Source organism: Platalea leucorodia (assembly GCF_965183815.1).
Source record: "Platalea leucorodia genome assembly, chromosome: Z".
NCBI classification, from domain to species: Eukaryota; Metazoa; Chordata; class Aves; order Pelecaniformes; family Threskiornithidae; genus Platalea; species Platalea leucorodia.
Window position 1 is genome coordinate 12,608,431 of NC_138858.1, and position 12,299 is coordinate 12,620,729.

At 46.1% G+C, this 12,299-nt stretch overlaps 1 protein-coding gene across 1 annotated transcript in view; it reads right to left on the minus strand.

Moving 5' to 3' along the window:
• Positions 1–12,299, minus strand: part of PDZD2 (PDZ domain containing 2) — a gene marked incomplete at both ends in the record, with an annotated part of 140,247 nt that overhangs the window by 48,789 nt on the left and 79,159 nt on the right. Inside the window, 3 exons of the mRNA XM_082337490.1 lie at positions 1,214–1,381; positions 4,498–4,630; positions 5,259–5,401. Of these exons, the coding sequence (XP_082193616.1) occupies positions 1,214–1,381; positions 4,498–4,630; positions 5,259–5,401 (444 nt within the window). The remainder of the gene's footprint in view (positions 1–1,213; positions 1,382–4,497; positions 4,631–5,258; positions 5,402–12,299) is intronic.

Genomic DNA, 12,299 nt, shown 5'->3' on the forward strand with positions numbered 1-12,299 from the left:
GAATTTAAAGTATTTTGATAGCCAAAAGAATGCTTAGGTGCCCACTCAAGTTAGCACACAAACACTACACCGTCATCAGTGTGCTAAGCATCCATGATTTATTTGTTATTCCCTTCCTCCCCGCAAAAAGGCACCCTGGCACACAGAAGAGAAGACAGTGCAGAAATAACAAAACTTGTCACAGTAAAGAGCAGTGTGAGAGTGACGACTGTTATAAGCATAGACTCAAAGAAAGTCAGAGATAACAGGCAGGTACGAAGTGGACACCAGCATCAGCTAGACTACAGCACAAGACTCGTCCTGGGGAGCGGTCTTTTGCTCAGAAAAAGGAAAGCATAAGAATACAAAATCAAAACAAATCACCAAACCAGTATCACATCTGAGCCATCCAAAGGTTTAAGAGATTTATTATAATTGCCGCAGAAAGGAAGGGGGAAAAAAGACAAGAAGAGATAATTAAAAAAAGATAAAAGCTTCAAGTGTATCCACCTGCTTTCTCTTGCTGGAAAACCAGCCTGCAAGTTCTTTAGAGTAGCAAACGTAATTTTATTCTTTGTCTGTACAATACAACAGAGGCCTAGCACATCGACAAAGTTTCAGAGAGCTGCTACATTACAAATGAATAACAATAATCCACTTAATCTCTGCTTAATGCAGCCCTGAAGGGAATGCAAGCGAGATTATCAACCAGCAGCATTTATTCAGCAGAACTTCAGTTATGGTTCACAGCCAGAAATTCATATCCCTCCCTCCAAAACTGTCTGTTGGCTTCAACAGAGCAAATAAAAACTTGAAGACTTGGATCACAAACTGTTAAAGAAGTTTAGGTACAAAAGGAGGGGAAAGAAGAGCATGTTACTGCATAAGCACTGCGAGAGACTTTGCATCAGATCCAACAAAAGCAGTGGAAGTGGGTGGAAAACAATCCAACGGCAGAGAGAAAAACAAAACCATGATTGCCACATAGCTTGGAGGACACAAGAGCTCCTGCTCCCCGTGCTGCTGCTTTGCTGCAGCGCAGTAGCAGAGATGGCAGATGCTGTGGTAGATGACATCCCCATTTCAGCTTGTCACCCGTCTCCCATGCAAAGGGAGGCTGGGTGGGATCATCCTGTCCCGAGGACCTGCTCCGTGTTGGGCTGTAGGAGAACGTGACAGATGTAAACGGGCGTCAAGGGAGAGAGTAAAAACGTCACACCAAAGCCACACTTACAGCAACCAGTGTTTCAGGAGACACATTCACTCCCTTCACATCTTCTTCTTCTGGCTCTTCGTTTTCTTTATTGTCAGTGCAAGAGACAGAGTCTTGGACTGAGCAAGTGCTAAGCAAGTCTGGCAAACTGGTAGATGGGTACTTCAGAAAATCCCCTTCAGCAGATTCCTACCAGAGAGACAACAAAATATGTTACACTGCATGCAGAAAACCACCAAAGCCATGGTGAAACTGCTCCATTTCACTTGCCCAGTGAGAGCTCCCCAGTAATCCTTCCCTCATTACACACTTCCATGTCCTCAAACTTTAATGGTCCAGTTATAAAAAGCAGACCTGGTTTTAAAGTACTCGTATAGTAAACACAGGCCAATACACGTCTAAAACATTTAGATTTCATAAAGGAGAATTTAAAATAAATGCTTCCCCAGCAGCCTGCTCCTCCCCACTTTGGGTTTATTAAATGTCACTGCGAGCAGACTCAGAGTTTACAGACCTCATTACTCATTTCATTGCATCCCAAATCACACTCTGTGCTCCTGCTCCCTCCCTGCGGACGTTCCCTTCACACATTTATCTATCTACATGCATAAGAACAATACACTGACAACCCTACCTAGGAGAACAAAATGAAAACTGACCCACAGATCCTCTACCAACTCAGTCCTGATGCTTCAGGATCTGCTTCCAGTCTTTGGCACGTTTTCTGGGAGGCAAACATGTGCATCAACTGAAAGCAGCGTCCAGACAGACTCTCATTTTATTGCTTTCAGAACAAATCCCGCGTTCAGAGTGCTCACCTGGCCAAATTGCGAGGCGGCTTTCCCATACCAACAAATAACACCCAGAGGGAGCTGTGGGGAACACTTCACCTATTTACACCTTTTCTGAGACTGCCTGAAACACAGCACAGGCTGGATTCCCCACCACTTGCCTTTCCAAGTCCTCCTCCCAGGGACATGAAAACTGTCCAAGCGCACAGAGCACAGGCCAAACAGATTCACAGCCTGATCAGGAACGTGAAGTTTTCAGTCATCACATGAACAAGCAAATAATTTTAAGGAGAAATTCACGCAGTCTACTGCCTAGCATTTTGGCAGAGACTCCAATTGTCTAAAGGAAATACAAAATGTACCTATTCAGGTCAAAGTGTGCTGTTTCCAGAAGAAACACTGGTGGGGTTAATATCAGGCTGTGAGCCTACAGAAGGTCTTCAATGAACTTCACTGTCTAACTGAAACATTAGAGAACTTATAGGCTCTTCACTTTGAATATGGTGGGATAGAGCCTCTTCTTGAAAAACGTCAGCATAAAGCATTCCGAGAAGCTCTCATCAGGCTCAGCCAGCATGGGTTTATGAAAGGCAGGTCCTGCTTGACCAACCTGATCTCCTTCTATGACAAGGTGACCCGCTTAGAGGATGAGGGAGAGGCTGTGGATGTTGTCTACTTGGACTTGAATAAGGCCTTTGGCACTGTCTCCCACACCATTCTCCTGGAAAAAAATGGCTGCTCATGGCTTAGATAAGTGCACTCTGCACTGGGTTAAAAACTGGCTGGACGGCCGAGCCCAGAGAGTGGTGGTGAATTGAGTCAAATCCAGTTGGTGCTGGGTCACGAGCGGTGTTCCCCAGGGCTCAGTACTGGGGCCAGTCCTGTTCGATATCTTCATTAATGATCTGGATGAGGGGATCGAGTGCACCCTCAGTAAGTTTGCAGATGACACCAAGTTGGGTGGAAGTGTCGATCTGCTGGAGGGTAGGAAGGCCCTACAGAGGGACCTGGACAGGCTGGACCGTTGGGCCAGGGCCAACTGTATGAGGTTCAACAAGGCTCAGTGCCAGGTCCTGCACTTGGGTCACAACAACCCCATGCAACGCTGCAGGCTGGGGGAGGAGTGGCTGGAGAGCTGCCTGGAGGAAAAGGACCTGGGGGTGTTGGTTGACAGCCGCCTGAACATGAGCCAGCAGTGTGCTCAGGTGGCCAAGAGGGCCAATGGCATCCTGGCCTGTATCAGGAATAGTGTGGCCAGCAGGACCAGGGAGGTGACGGTGCCCCTGTACTTGGCACTGGTGAGGCCGCACCTCGAGTCCTGTGTTCAGTTTTGGGCCCCTCACTGCAAGAAGGACATGGAGGTGCTGGAGCATGTCCAGAGAAGGGCAACGAAGCTGGTGAAGGGTCTAGAGCACAAGGAGGTTTAGTTTGGATATTAGGAAAAACTTCTTCACCAAAGGGGTTGTCAGGCGCTGGAACAGGCTGCCCAGGGAAGTGGTTGAGTCTCCATCCCTGGAGGTATCTAAAAGACGGGTAGATGTGGTGCTTGAGGACATAGTTTAGTGGTGGACTTGGCAGTGCTAGGTTAACGGTTGGACTCGATGATCTTAAGGGTCTTTTCCAACCTTAATGATTGTATGATTCTATGAAGGTAAGAAAAATTTTAAAATTACTGACACAGTGGCTTTCTGACACTTCATGCTCCACCTGGAAACGCAGGCGTACAAGTGGTCCCTTTGGCCCAAGATGTTCCTGCCACCACCCCAAAGGCCCTGATGGCCCCCACCTACAGGCAGGTCCTTCTTTGTGACCCCAGGTGCTTTCGGGAGCCAGTTGGCCACCCACCAAATGCCTGGATCAAACCAAGCAGGGGAGCAGCAGGCTGTAGTCCAGGGAGGAGAGCAAACATGGGTAAGCAGGATTTTCTTAAACAAAGGACAAAATATTGTATAATAACCCCTCAGCCTTTCCTGTGATGAAAGCAGAACGAAGAGCCTGACTGATAAATGAGTTCCACTCTCATTTCCCTGAAATTTCATGCTCCTTTATCTGCAAGAGCTTCACTCCAAGCTATTAACAAGGACAAAATAAGGAACTTGAGCCAAGAGATCATCATCAAGAGACCTCAGGCACACAGACAGGACGAGAGATGAGAGCTACGGAGGCTACACAGGCAGGAAGCAGAAGAGGCTGAGAACAGCCTGCTTTATTTAGCATGTATTTTAAGAAAATGGTTTTGGCCAAAACTTAAGTAACGTCTGCATGAATAAATACAGACTCATTTGCACACCGAACGACAGTGACAATACAAGCAAATCATGAAGTTGGTCTATACCCTGTCGATTTGCCACAGATTTACGGCAGCTACTGATATATTTTCCATAGCTGTGCATTAAACGTAAGGGAGTAAACGTGCACATGTGATACCCTATGAAAAATATGCCCTTTCCATGCAGCCCTTGCACAAACTCTTCTGGATGTACATTCAGGAGACCACCAAGGAGAGGACTGTACCTTGCTAGCAACCACCAGCTGCACGAGGCCAGCGGCCGAGCGAAGGAGAGCCACAGCATCCTGATGGGAGAGCCCAACCAGCGACTGCCCGTTGATCATGAGGAGCTCATCGCCCGCCGTCAGCCTGCCGTCCCTGCAGAAACAAAGCGGGAACATGGAGCTGCAGGGTGGTCCTTCCCCAGTGCCAGGCTCTGGTGGCACACAGTGGGACATGGAGGCATGGACAACACGTGATCTGGCTGATGCTAAGGTTGAATTGATGGGTGCAGTGTTATTTGCCCCAAAAAGTGGCTCAGAAAGGTGCCCCCAGGAAATCATTCTTATAACCAGAGCCATTTCACCCTCTTTGCAGGGCTGAGACCTCTCAGGCGTTCCCTATGCCTCACTGGAGATGGTCAGGGAGCAGCAGTGAGCCCCACCTCCCTGGCATCAGGGAGCAGGGCAGGGCTGGCAGCGAGCACCCCAGGTTGCACGACCCACACTCACCCACTGCCAATCCTATGGGAAAGGCCCATCCTCCAAAAATGGACTTGGGGAAAAAGCCCCACAAGCCATTAGACTCCATCACCAAGCGCTTGATCTCTCTATAGTTTGGACTAAACATGTCAGAAGAAGCTTCAGTGACCAATCACAAAACTAATTTTTTAAGCTAAAACCGCCATATTCTCACCCTCACACAATGGGAGGGGAAAACCCCCACACCTGTCTCATGAGTCTGGCTAACAGCGATGGCCACGGATGCTCCATCACTCCCGCCTCACCTGTGTGCAGAGCCGCCTTCCTCCACGTGGGTGATGATGATGCTGTGAGGGGAGCGCTTCGACCCTCTGCCTCCCGTTATCTGGATTCCCAGCCCATCCGTCCCCTTCAGGATGTGCATCTTCCATATGCGGCAACCTTCTCGCTGAGAGAAAACGTGCAGAGAGTCCTTGAATTTGGATTTGGACACTGAGGGAGGGCTAGGAACGTACAGGAGGGAGCTATTTAGCACCTTGCTGCCCATCACCACACATCTGTATAGCTCAAGCTATACGGGTGTTTTTGCTGAGCTTTGCTGTGTTAGCTGTGGTCCAAGAGAAGGAGGCAGAAAAGAGGAGGCAGCACAGAGCAGGGTCAGCACGAAGAGGTTTCCTTGCAGGGCTGTTTGCAGCTTTTCTGAGCCACGCAAAGGTGCTGCTCTCAATGCCCTGATCCTTCCCGAAGCAACCAGTGGCCTCAAACCCCTTCGTCAAATCTCAAGGATGAGCTGTGCAGGATTGCAGAGGAGCAAGACGTTGTTCAAGGGGGACCCTGAACACCGGGTAGCGCAGCTGCTACTGCAGCAGGTACCAGACTGGCATCACACAGCAGCGTTCCCCTCTCCGGAGGGGTATGCAGGATTTGAGACATAGGAAAGAAAATACCAGCTTCAAATTATCAGCTGCTGATCAAATATTTCTTACAGGACAGCTGTTGTACAGACTATAAATAATAAATTCACCCACCACAGAGAATAACTTTTCAGTATAAGCAAGGTAATACGCAATGCTTAGGACACCTTTATTATTTTTTTTAATTATATAAATATTTATCCAAAAAGTGCTTTACAAACTCCAGAGCAATATGAAATGCAAAACAAAAACTAGTTCCCATGAGTCCTACCAGCAGGACTGGGCACAAGGAAACCCAAGTGTGGCAGATATCAGCAGAGCAAAAAAGGAAAGAGAAAAACAAGTAAGCAAGCAAGACACGTAAGGCAACTGCCAGGACTCTTTCAGAGAAGGAAAGAACCAGGATTATGAGAAACCCTCGGAAGTTTTCAAGCTTGCAAGACAGCAAAATGCACAATTTGGATGCAATTTTTAGGCCATGTGTTGTAGTCACCAAGCACCGGGTCAGCTATTTCTGACTGGGTCTGTTCTGCACGCAAGTAACATTCTCACAGTACGCAAATGCCCAAGTAGCAAAGATGATTAAAATTTCATGCCAAACTGTGAAGAGCATGTACAAACTGCTGCTTGTTTCTGAGAAGGGGAACTGCTAAATATATCAGCAAACCCAAGGGTTGTGGCAGCAACCTGCAGATGCGAACGTTGTGTATCAGAGCCTTTAAGTGAAGAAAATGTGCTTTTTTAACCTGATCACTGGAGCCCTATGCTGAAATTTTTAAATGCAATGCAAGATGAGTTTTTCAGATAGAGGAACAAAGAGGTCAGTATCTACACCAATATCTTAAGAACAAAGTGAAAAATATTAATAATGTTACACAGCCCCTAGACCACAGGTAGGAGAAACAGGAAAAACAAACCAAGCGTCCTAAGAGGCAACCCAAAAGTTTGAGCCTGAAAACATATACACCTGTGGGTAATTTGTTAACTTGAAAGTTATTCACATGGCAATATCCCAACAGGTTTAACTGGGATCCGCAATGCATCGATAAAAGCACAGTCTTCTGCTGAGTAGCAGGACGTGTCAGGACAGAGAATACTTTGAGATAAATTAGAGTGATACATGAGACACCGTGTTAAATGCAGGGGCAAGAGTCAACTATATTTATCTACTTAAAACACAGAACTGAGCTACAGCATGAAAATGGTCCAGAGAGGTTTTACTGCTATAAAGTACCTTGCACCCATAATGAAAACACTGTAACAGAGAAATACAATCTCTCTGCCTTCCCCAACCAAGCCCAGGCTGAAATGATGACCATCTATTCTCCTCACAAGATGCCACTCTGAGTGTCCTGCTGTTAAATCCAGTTTGGAAGCAGACCCTCCAGTAAAGTTTAACAATGCAGTCATAAAATTGCATTTAATGATTTGCAAAAGCTTTTTGGAATGCGAGTTATGCAAAGGCCCACGACATGCAGCGCCTAGCTTGCATTCCTCAGGGCTCCTCACTATCACACATCTTATTAAAAGGAAGAAAAATCCCAAATTTATTCTTAACTGACCCACTCTCAAATATTCAATTACATAGCAAAACACTTAATAGCAGCAAACGGCAAGACTCTGCTGCTCTTAATGCAAGCACCATCTTATTCCCCTTGAACTCCCACTGAAATCAAAGGCACTTGCAAAGTAAAGCATTACTCAGTCCAAACACGGACAGCAGAACGCAGCCACAATAAAGACAACGAAACCATGTGGCACATATCCAAACACATATTTCTTTCACTCATTTTCAAATGACACGCTCACCATCTCCTGTGTAAGAAAAGATCGTCCCTCGAGTACCCGCTGGTCAGCTGCATGTATTTCACTGGGAATAAACAGTTCGGCGTCAACTGGAAATCAGATCCCCTCACTGTTCTTTCCCTCTTCTTCATAAAACATTCATAGCTCTTCATTTAACCACGTGCTACAAAGCAAACGCCCCCCACCAATACACATGTACCTCCGAGGTACGTCACGGCAAGATCTTAAAAGCTAAGTATTAAAAAGCAGATTGCTAGCCTTTGCTTGAGGCCTCGTGGAGACAGGGGGTGTTCAGCAGAACCCCCTTCCCCTCCTCATGAAGCTGCTATCTCTTTTGCAGAGAGCAGCGTGGGATACTGCTTTTAATGTGCATCTTATGTGACTCCATCACAGGAAAGCCTTAACCGTACAGCTCTGTGCCAATTCCAAGGATTTGTAAATGCATTTAAATTTTACTTAAAACCAGTTTTCTTGAGTTATTGGAGATTCCCAGGTTCAACAACACAAAGTTTAAATGCTTTAAAAAAAGAAAAGGAAAAAAAAGCAGAGTGATGCATGTCTTCAATTTTGAAATTTTTTAAAGGATCATGTTTTCAAGCTTTCCTTCACAAATAAAAAGACTACAAGCCCACTTACTGTTTAAATGAAAGCTACAATTCTGGTGTCTTTACCCCACTCCAGAGACTTAAAATACCCGAGGGAAACTCCACATGTAGTTAGATTTGGCAGTTTGCAGGTCAGATGTCACTTTCCTTGGAGCCTGCATAATCCCTGCCCAGAGGAGGACGAGTTTAAATGCTGACCGGTCTCCTCTGGTCGGCTGCACAATTCTGGTTGCTGCTTGGCCACTGTCAGTTTCATATTCCTATTAACATCTGAACTTTTCTATCCTCTCAGAGTAATTCTCATAGCTTCATTTATAAATGACTCCGAATAATCCTCCCCGCTTCGTTCACAAGTGACACAATAAATCTGCACACGTGCACCCACAGCTCTCGATGCAAAAGCATTTCATGCCTAAAGCAGAGAGGTGTGCTGATGCCAGTCCAACCAGGTATCTCAAACTCCAGACATCCTCAGCAAGGACAGAGAGAGAGGCACCACCAGCTCCTGTCACAGCCAGGGACTAGGCAATACCCAGCTCTGGTCACTCTTCAGAATAAGGAGACTAACCCATATCCCTTAACCAAAGGCAGGTCACAATAACAAAGCTCAGCACTTCAGAACCCAAGGGGAAAGGGCTCACTAGAAAACATGGGCTGAATACCTGTATATGACAGTCCAGAAATTCTCATGCAATTCACCTGAGATTCAGCCAAGATGGACACTCAGAAAGACATCCATGCTTGCTTTGAGAACGTCAAAGGAATAACAAGCCAAAACTTCCCTTTAGAGATTTTTTCCCTATCTCCTGGGAGCAACCGTTAACTCTGCTCAGATCCACCCCATGGACTTTGCTTGTAAACTCAGAGCAGTAGACCTGCATTGGCAGAGGGACTGTGGATTCCTCTTGATGGAAGGGTTTCATGGACATGATGGACCAACATCTGAGGGTGGTGAAACACTGGAATGGGTTGCCCAGAGAGGTGGTAGATGCCCCATCCTTGGGAACATTCAAGGCCAGGCTGGATGGGGCTCTGAGCAACCTGATCTGGTTGTAGATGTCCCTGCCAATTGCAGGGGGGATGGACTGGATGGCCTTTAAAGGTCCCTTCCATCCCAAACCATTCTATGCTTCTGGGGTCTGAGGAGGAGACGAGACCGGGTCATCTCTTGAAGTCCCTTCCAGACCTACATTTTTTGACTTTCCTCACACAGCAAGCAGAAACACAAATGGTCAAATCAGGCTGAAGTTGGGCTAATGGCTGATTTTTGTTCTCTGCAGTTACATCACTCTTAGGTGACTCAACTTTCCTCCTAACTTGGCTCTCTCAAGCAGGCAGCCCTTTGGACCAGATTTTTCCACTTGAAGCCGATCAACTTCAAAGTGCCGAAGCTACAAATAATTAAAATGTTTTTAAAGACAGTATGAATATTCTACTTGGATTAATCGCAAGCAAAAAAAAAAAAAAAAAAAAAAGAAATGGGTCAACTTATGTAACAGACCGCAAGTGAGAATAGAGAATACAGCTGGCAGCCTCAAGTGGGTCCCCGCAGGCCGTCTTTCTCCACCGTGAAGCCATTGTAGCCTCTGTTCAGAGCAAGCCTACATCTGGAATAAACTAGCACGCTACAGATCAGAAAGGAAGCACGCTGCCAGCGCGACGTGGGGAAGCTCGCCTTCTGCCTGCTCCAAGTGCATACCATCAAACGCTCGATTTCATAAGCACATCATTAATAAAACAAAAAGGAACGTTTTTCCTCCAAGTGCTGCGGAAAATAAATAAATAAATAAATAAAAGACATGGGAGCCGTTCTTCCCCCCTTTTCTTTCACCAGCTAATTGCAGAGGAGTTTAAAAGGGTTTGACTGATTTTGACTGTGCCGTGTTCAAGAAGCTGCAAATCTATACATACAAAGAAAAAATTGCTTTGAAATCTTGTATTAAAGAAAAGCTTGGCAGGAGCAAGGTGTAAACAAATGGAAAACAGAAACGCAGTAAGCAGTTAAAAAGCCAGACAGTAAAATGGAAAATGTAAAATCGTTGTCTACAAAAAAGCACTTTCTGTCACAGCAGCAATTCAGCCAAACCTGGTGTAAATACGTAACAATTCTTAAATAAAAACAGAGATAAGCCCTGATGAGAATACCAATAACCATGCAAGGTTTGTACGCACACACTGACTGGCACCGGCCCCAACACAGCCCGCGGGATGTCTCCCTCCCTCTGCATTTCAACGTGGATTTTTACTGTCTTTCTGCAGGGACCAGTTCCCGCTTACAAACTTCACAGGTTTCCCCTGTAGGAGCTGCAGAAGCAAACAGCGGGCTCTTCCCCACTGGCCACAAAGCTGCTTTGGAAACGTGACACTTAAGAGAAAGTTTCATGCATTAAAAAAATTACTTCAATAGGCTTCATAGGAGCTGGCAACCAACGTGGTGATCACACGCAGCTCAAAACCAGCACAAAACGTCCCAAACAGAAATGCACCACATTCAGACCAGTATATAAGCAATCGCCTTCAAGCAACAACCAGTGCAGCAGCATCCTCTACGGGGACAGGGAGTATATTGGGATGGCCATACCAGCATATTACTCCCCAGCATCCTTCACTGATGTGGGACTAATTAAAAGCACTGCACCCAGCTGCCTGCCCCACCTTGGGTCAAACCATGCCTCCTCCCACTATCCCCATTCCCCAGCAGGCAGGTGGGAGACACGGATCAGTAGCTGGGGAATTAACTTGCATGATCACATACCAGGTGAGCAGCTCAAATGCGTCAATCTCAAGATACAGTCAAAAGCCATCACTCTTCACATCACAGATATTAGTGTGAATGAGTCAGTACCAGAAAATCATGCCAAAATCTGATTTTTGCAGATTCTTAACAAAGTAATTATTTCATTAGTGGATAATGAGTATATTTTTCATCTGATCTTAACCAGGTTATTTTTAAGGCTGATCTGACAGCAGGACTCCTGCTTTCATCTGCTGGATTTTGTTTCCATTGTTGTACAAACAAGCTAAACAACTCCAAAACAAATAAAAAGCAGGGGGGGGGAAAAAAAATCTAAATTTCTTTATCAGTAAATTATTCCAAGACAGGAGTTCTTTGTCCATCCCTACTGCCTATGAAAGTTTCTTAGCACTGAGCCACTAAAGCCTTTGGCTTCTACCTCTGGATGATGCAATCCATGCAGTGGGTGTCTCCTACACCACTTGAAAGAGGGGAAAACACCCCAAAAACCAAGCAGTCGTTCATATGAATTACACAGTACTGACCACGTGAACTTTCCATGTCCTCAAAATAAGTAGGAGCCAGCAGCACAGACACAACTGCGATTACATTCAAGTGTCCACTGCTGATCTAACAAGTCCCCTTGTTTGGACAAACGGCCGCCAGACACTTGGCATCCTTTCACTGAAATGCAAGTAGTTTCCCCATGGAAAGAGAAGCATCCTAGGGGATAAAGCCTGGGGAACAGTCAAAAGCAAAAACATACCCTCCCCCAAACACAAACACATAATTAAAATACACAAAACAGGCATCACAGCAGAGTGGATGCTGCAATTGTGCGACTTAAAGCAGACTGTCCCCCAGGGATCCATCTCCCGAGACAGACTGCTTGTTGACATCATTTCCTTGGCAAGGGCTTTAAACGTTTTATCAGCCATTGCAAGCACCTGAACTACATCATCACCCCTTACAAAAATCTGCTGGAGCCATTTGTCATCCTGAGCCATCACCATCTGGATTGCACCTCTCCGGGCTGCTTCCCTCTTGCCATCAACTGAAGCTTTATTGCAAGATCAGCCAAAGGATTTCTCAGCTATCCCTGACCCTGGGGGGTTCTGGCCCAGCAATTGTCCCTGGGGAGCTCAGGCTTTTAAAGGTTACAAGGTGTTTGCATTCCCTCAAGTGTCTTGCCCAGTCTCAGTCTCTTGCTGGGCTATGGGGAATGGCTGGTTGGTTAGTTTGGAGTTTCTCAGAAAACACCCTTGCTGCCTGCAGTAGATTAAAGCC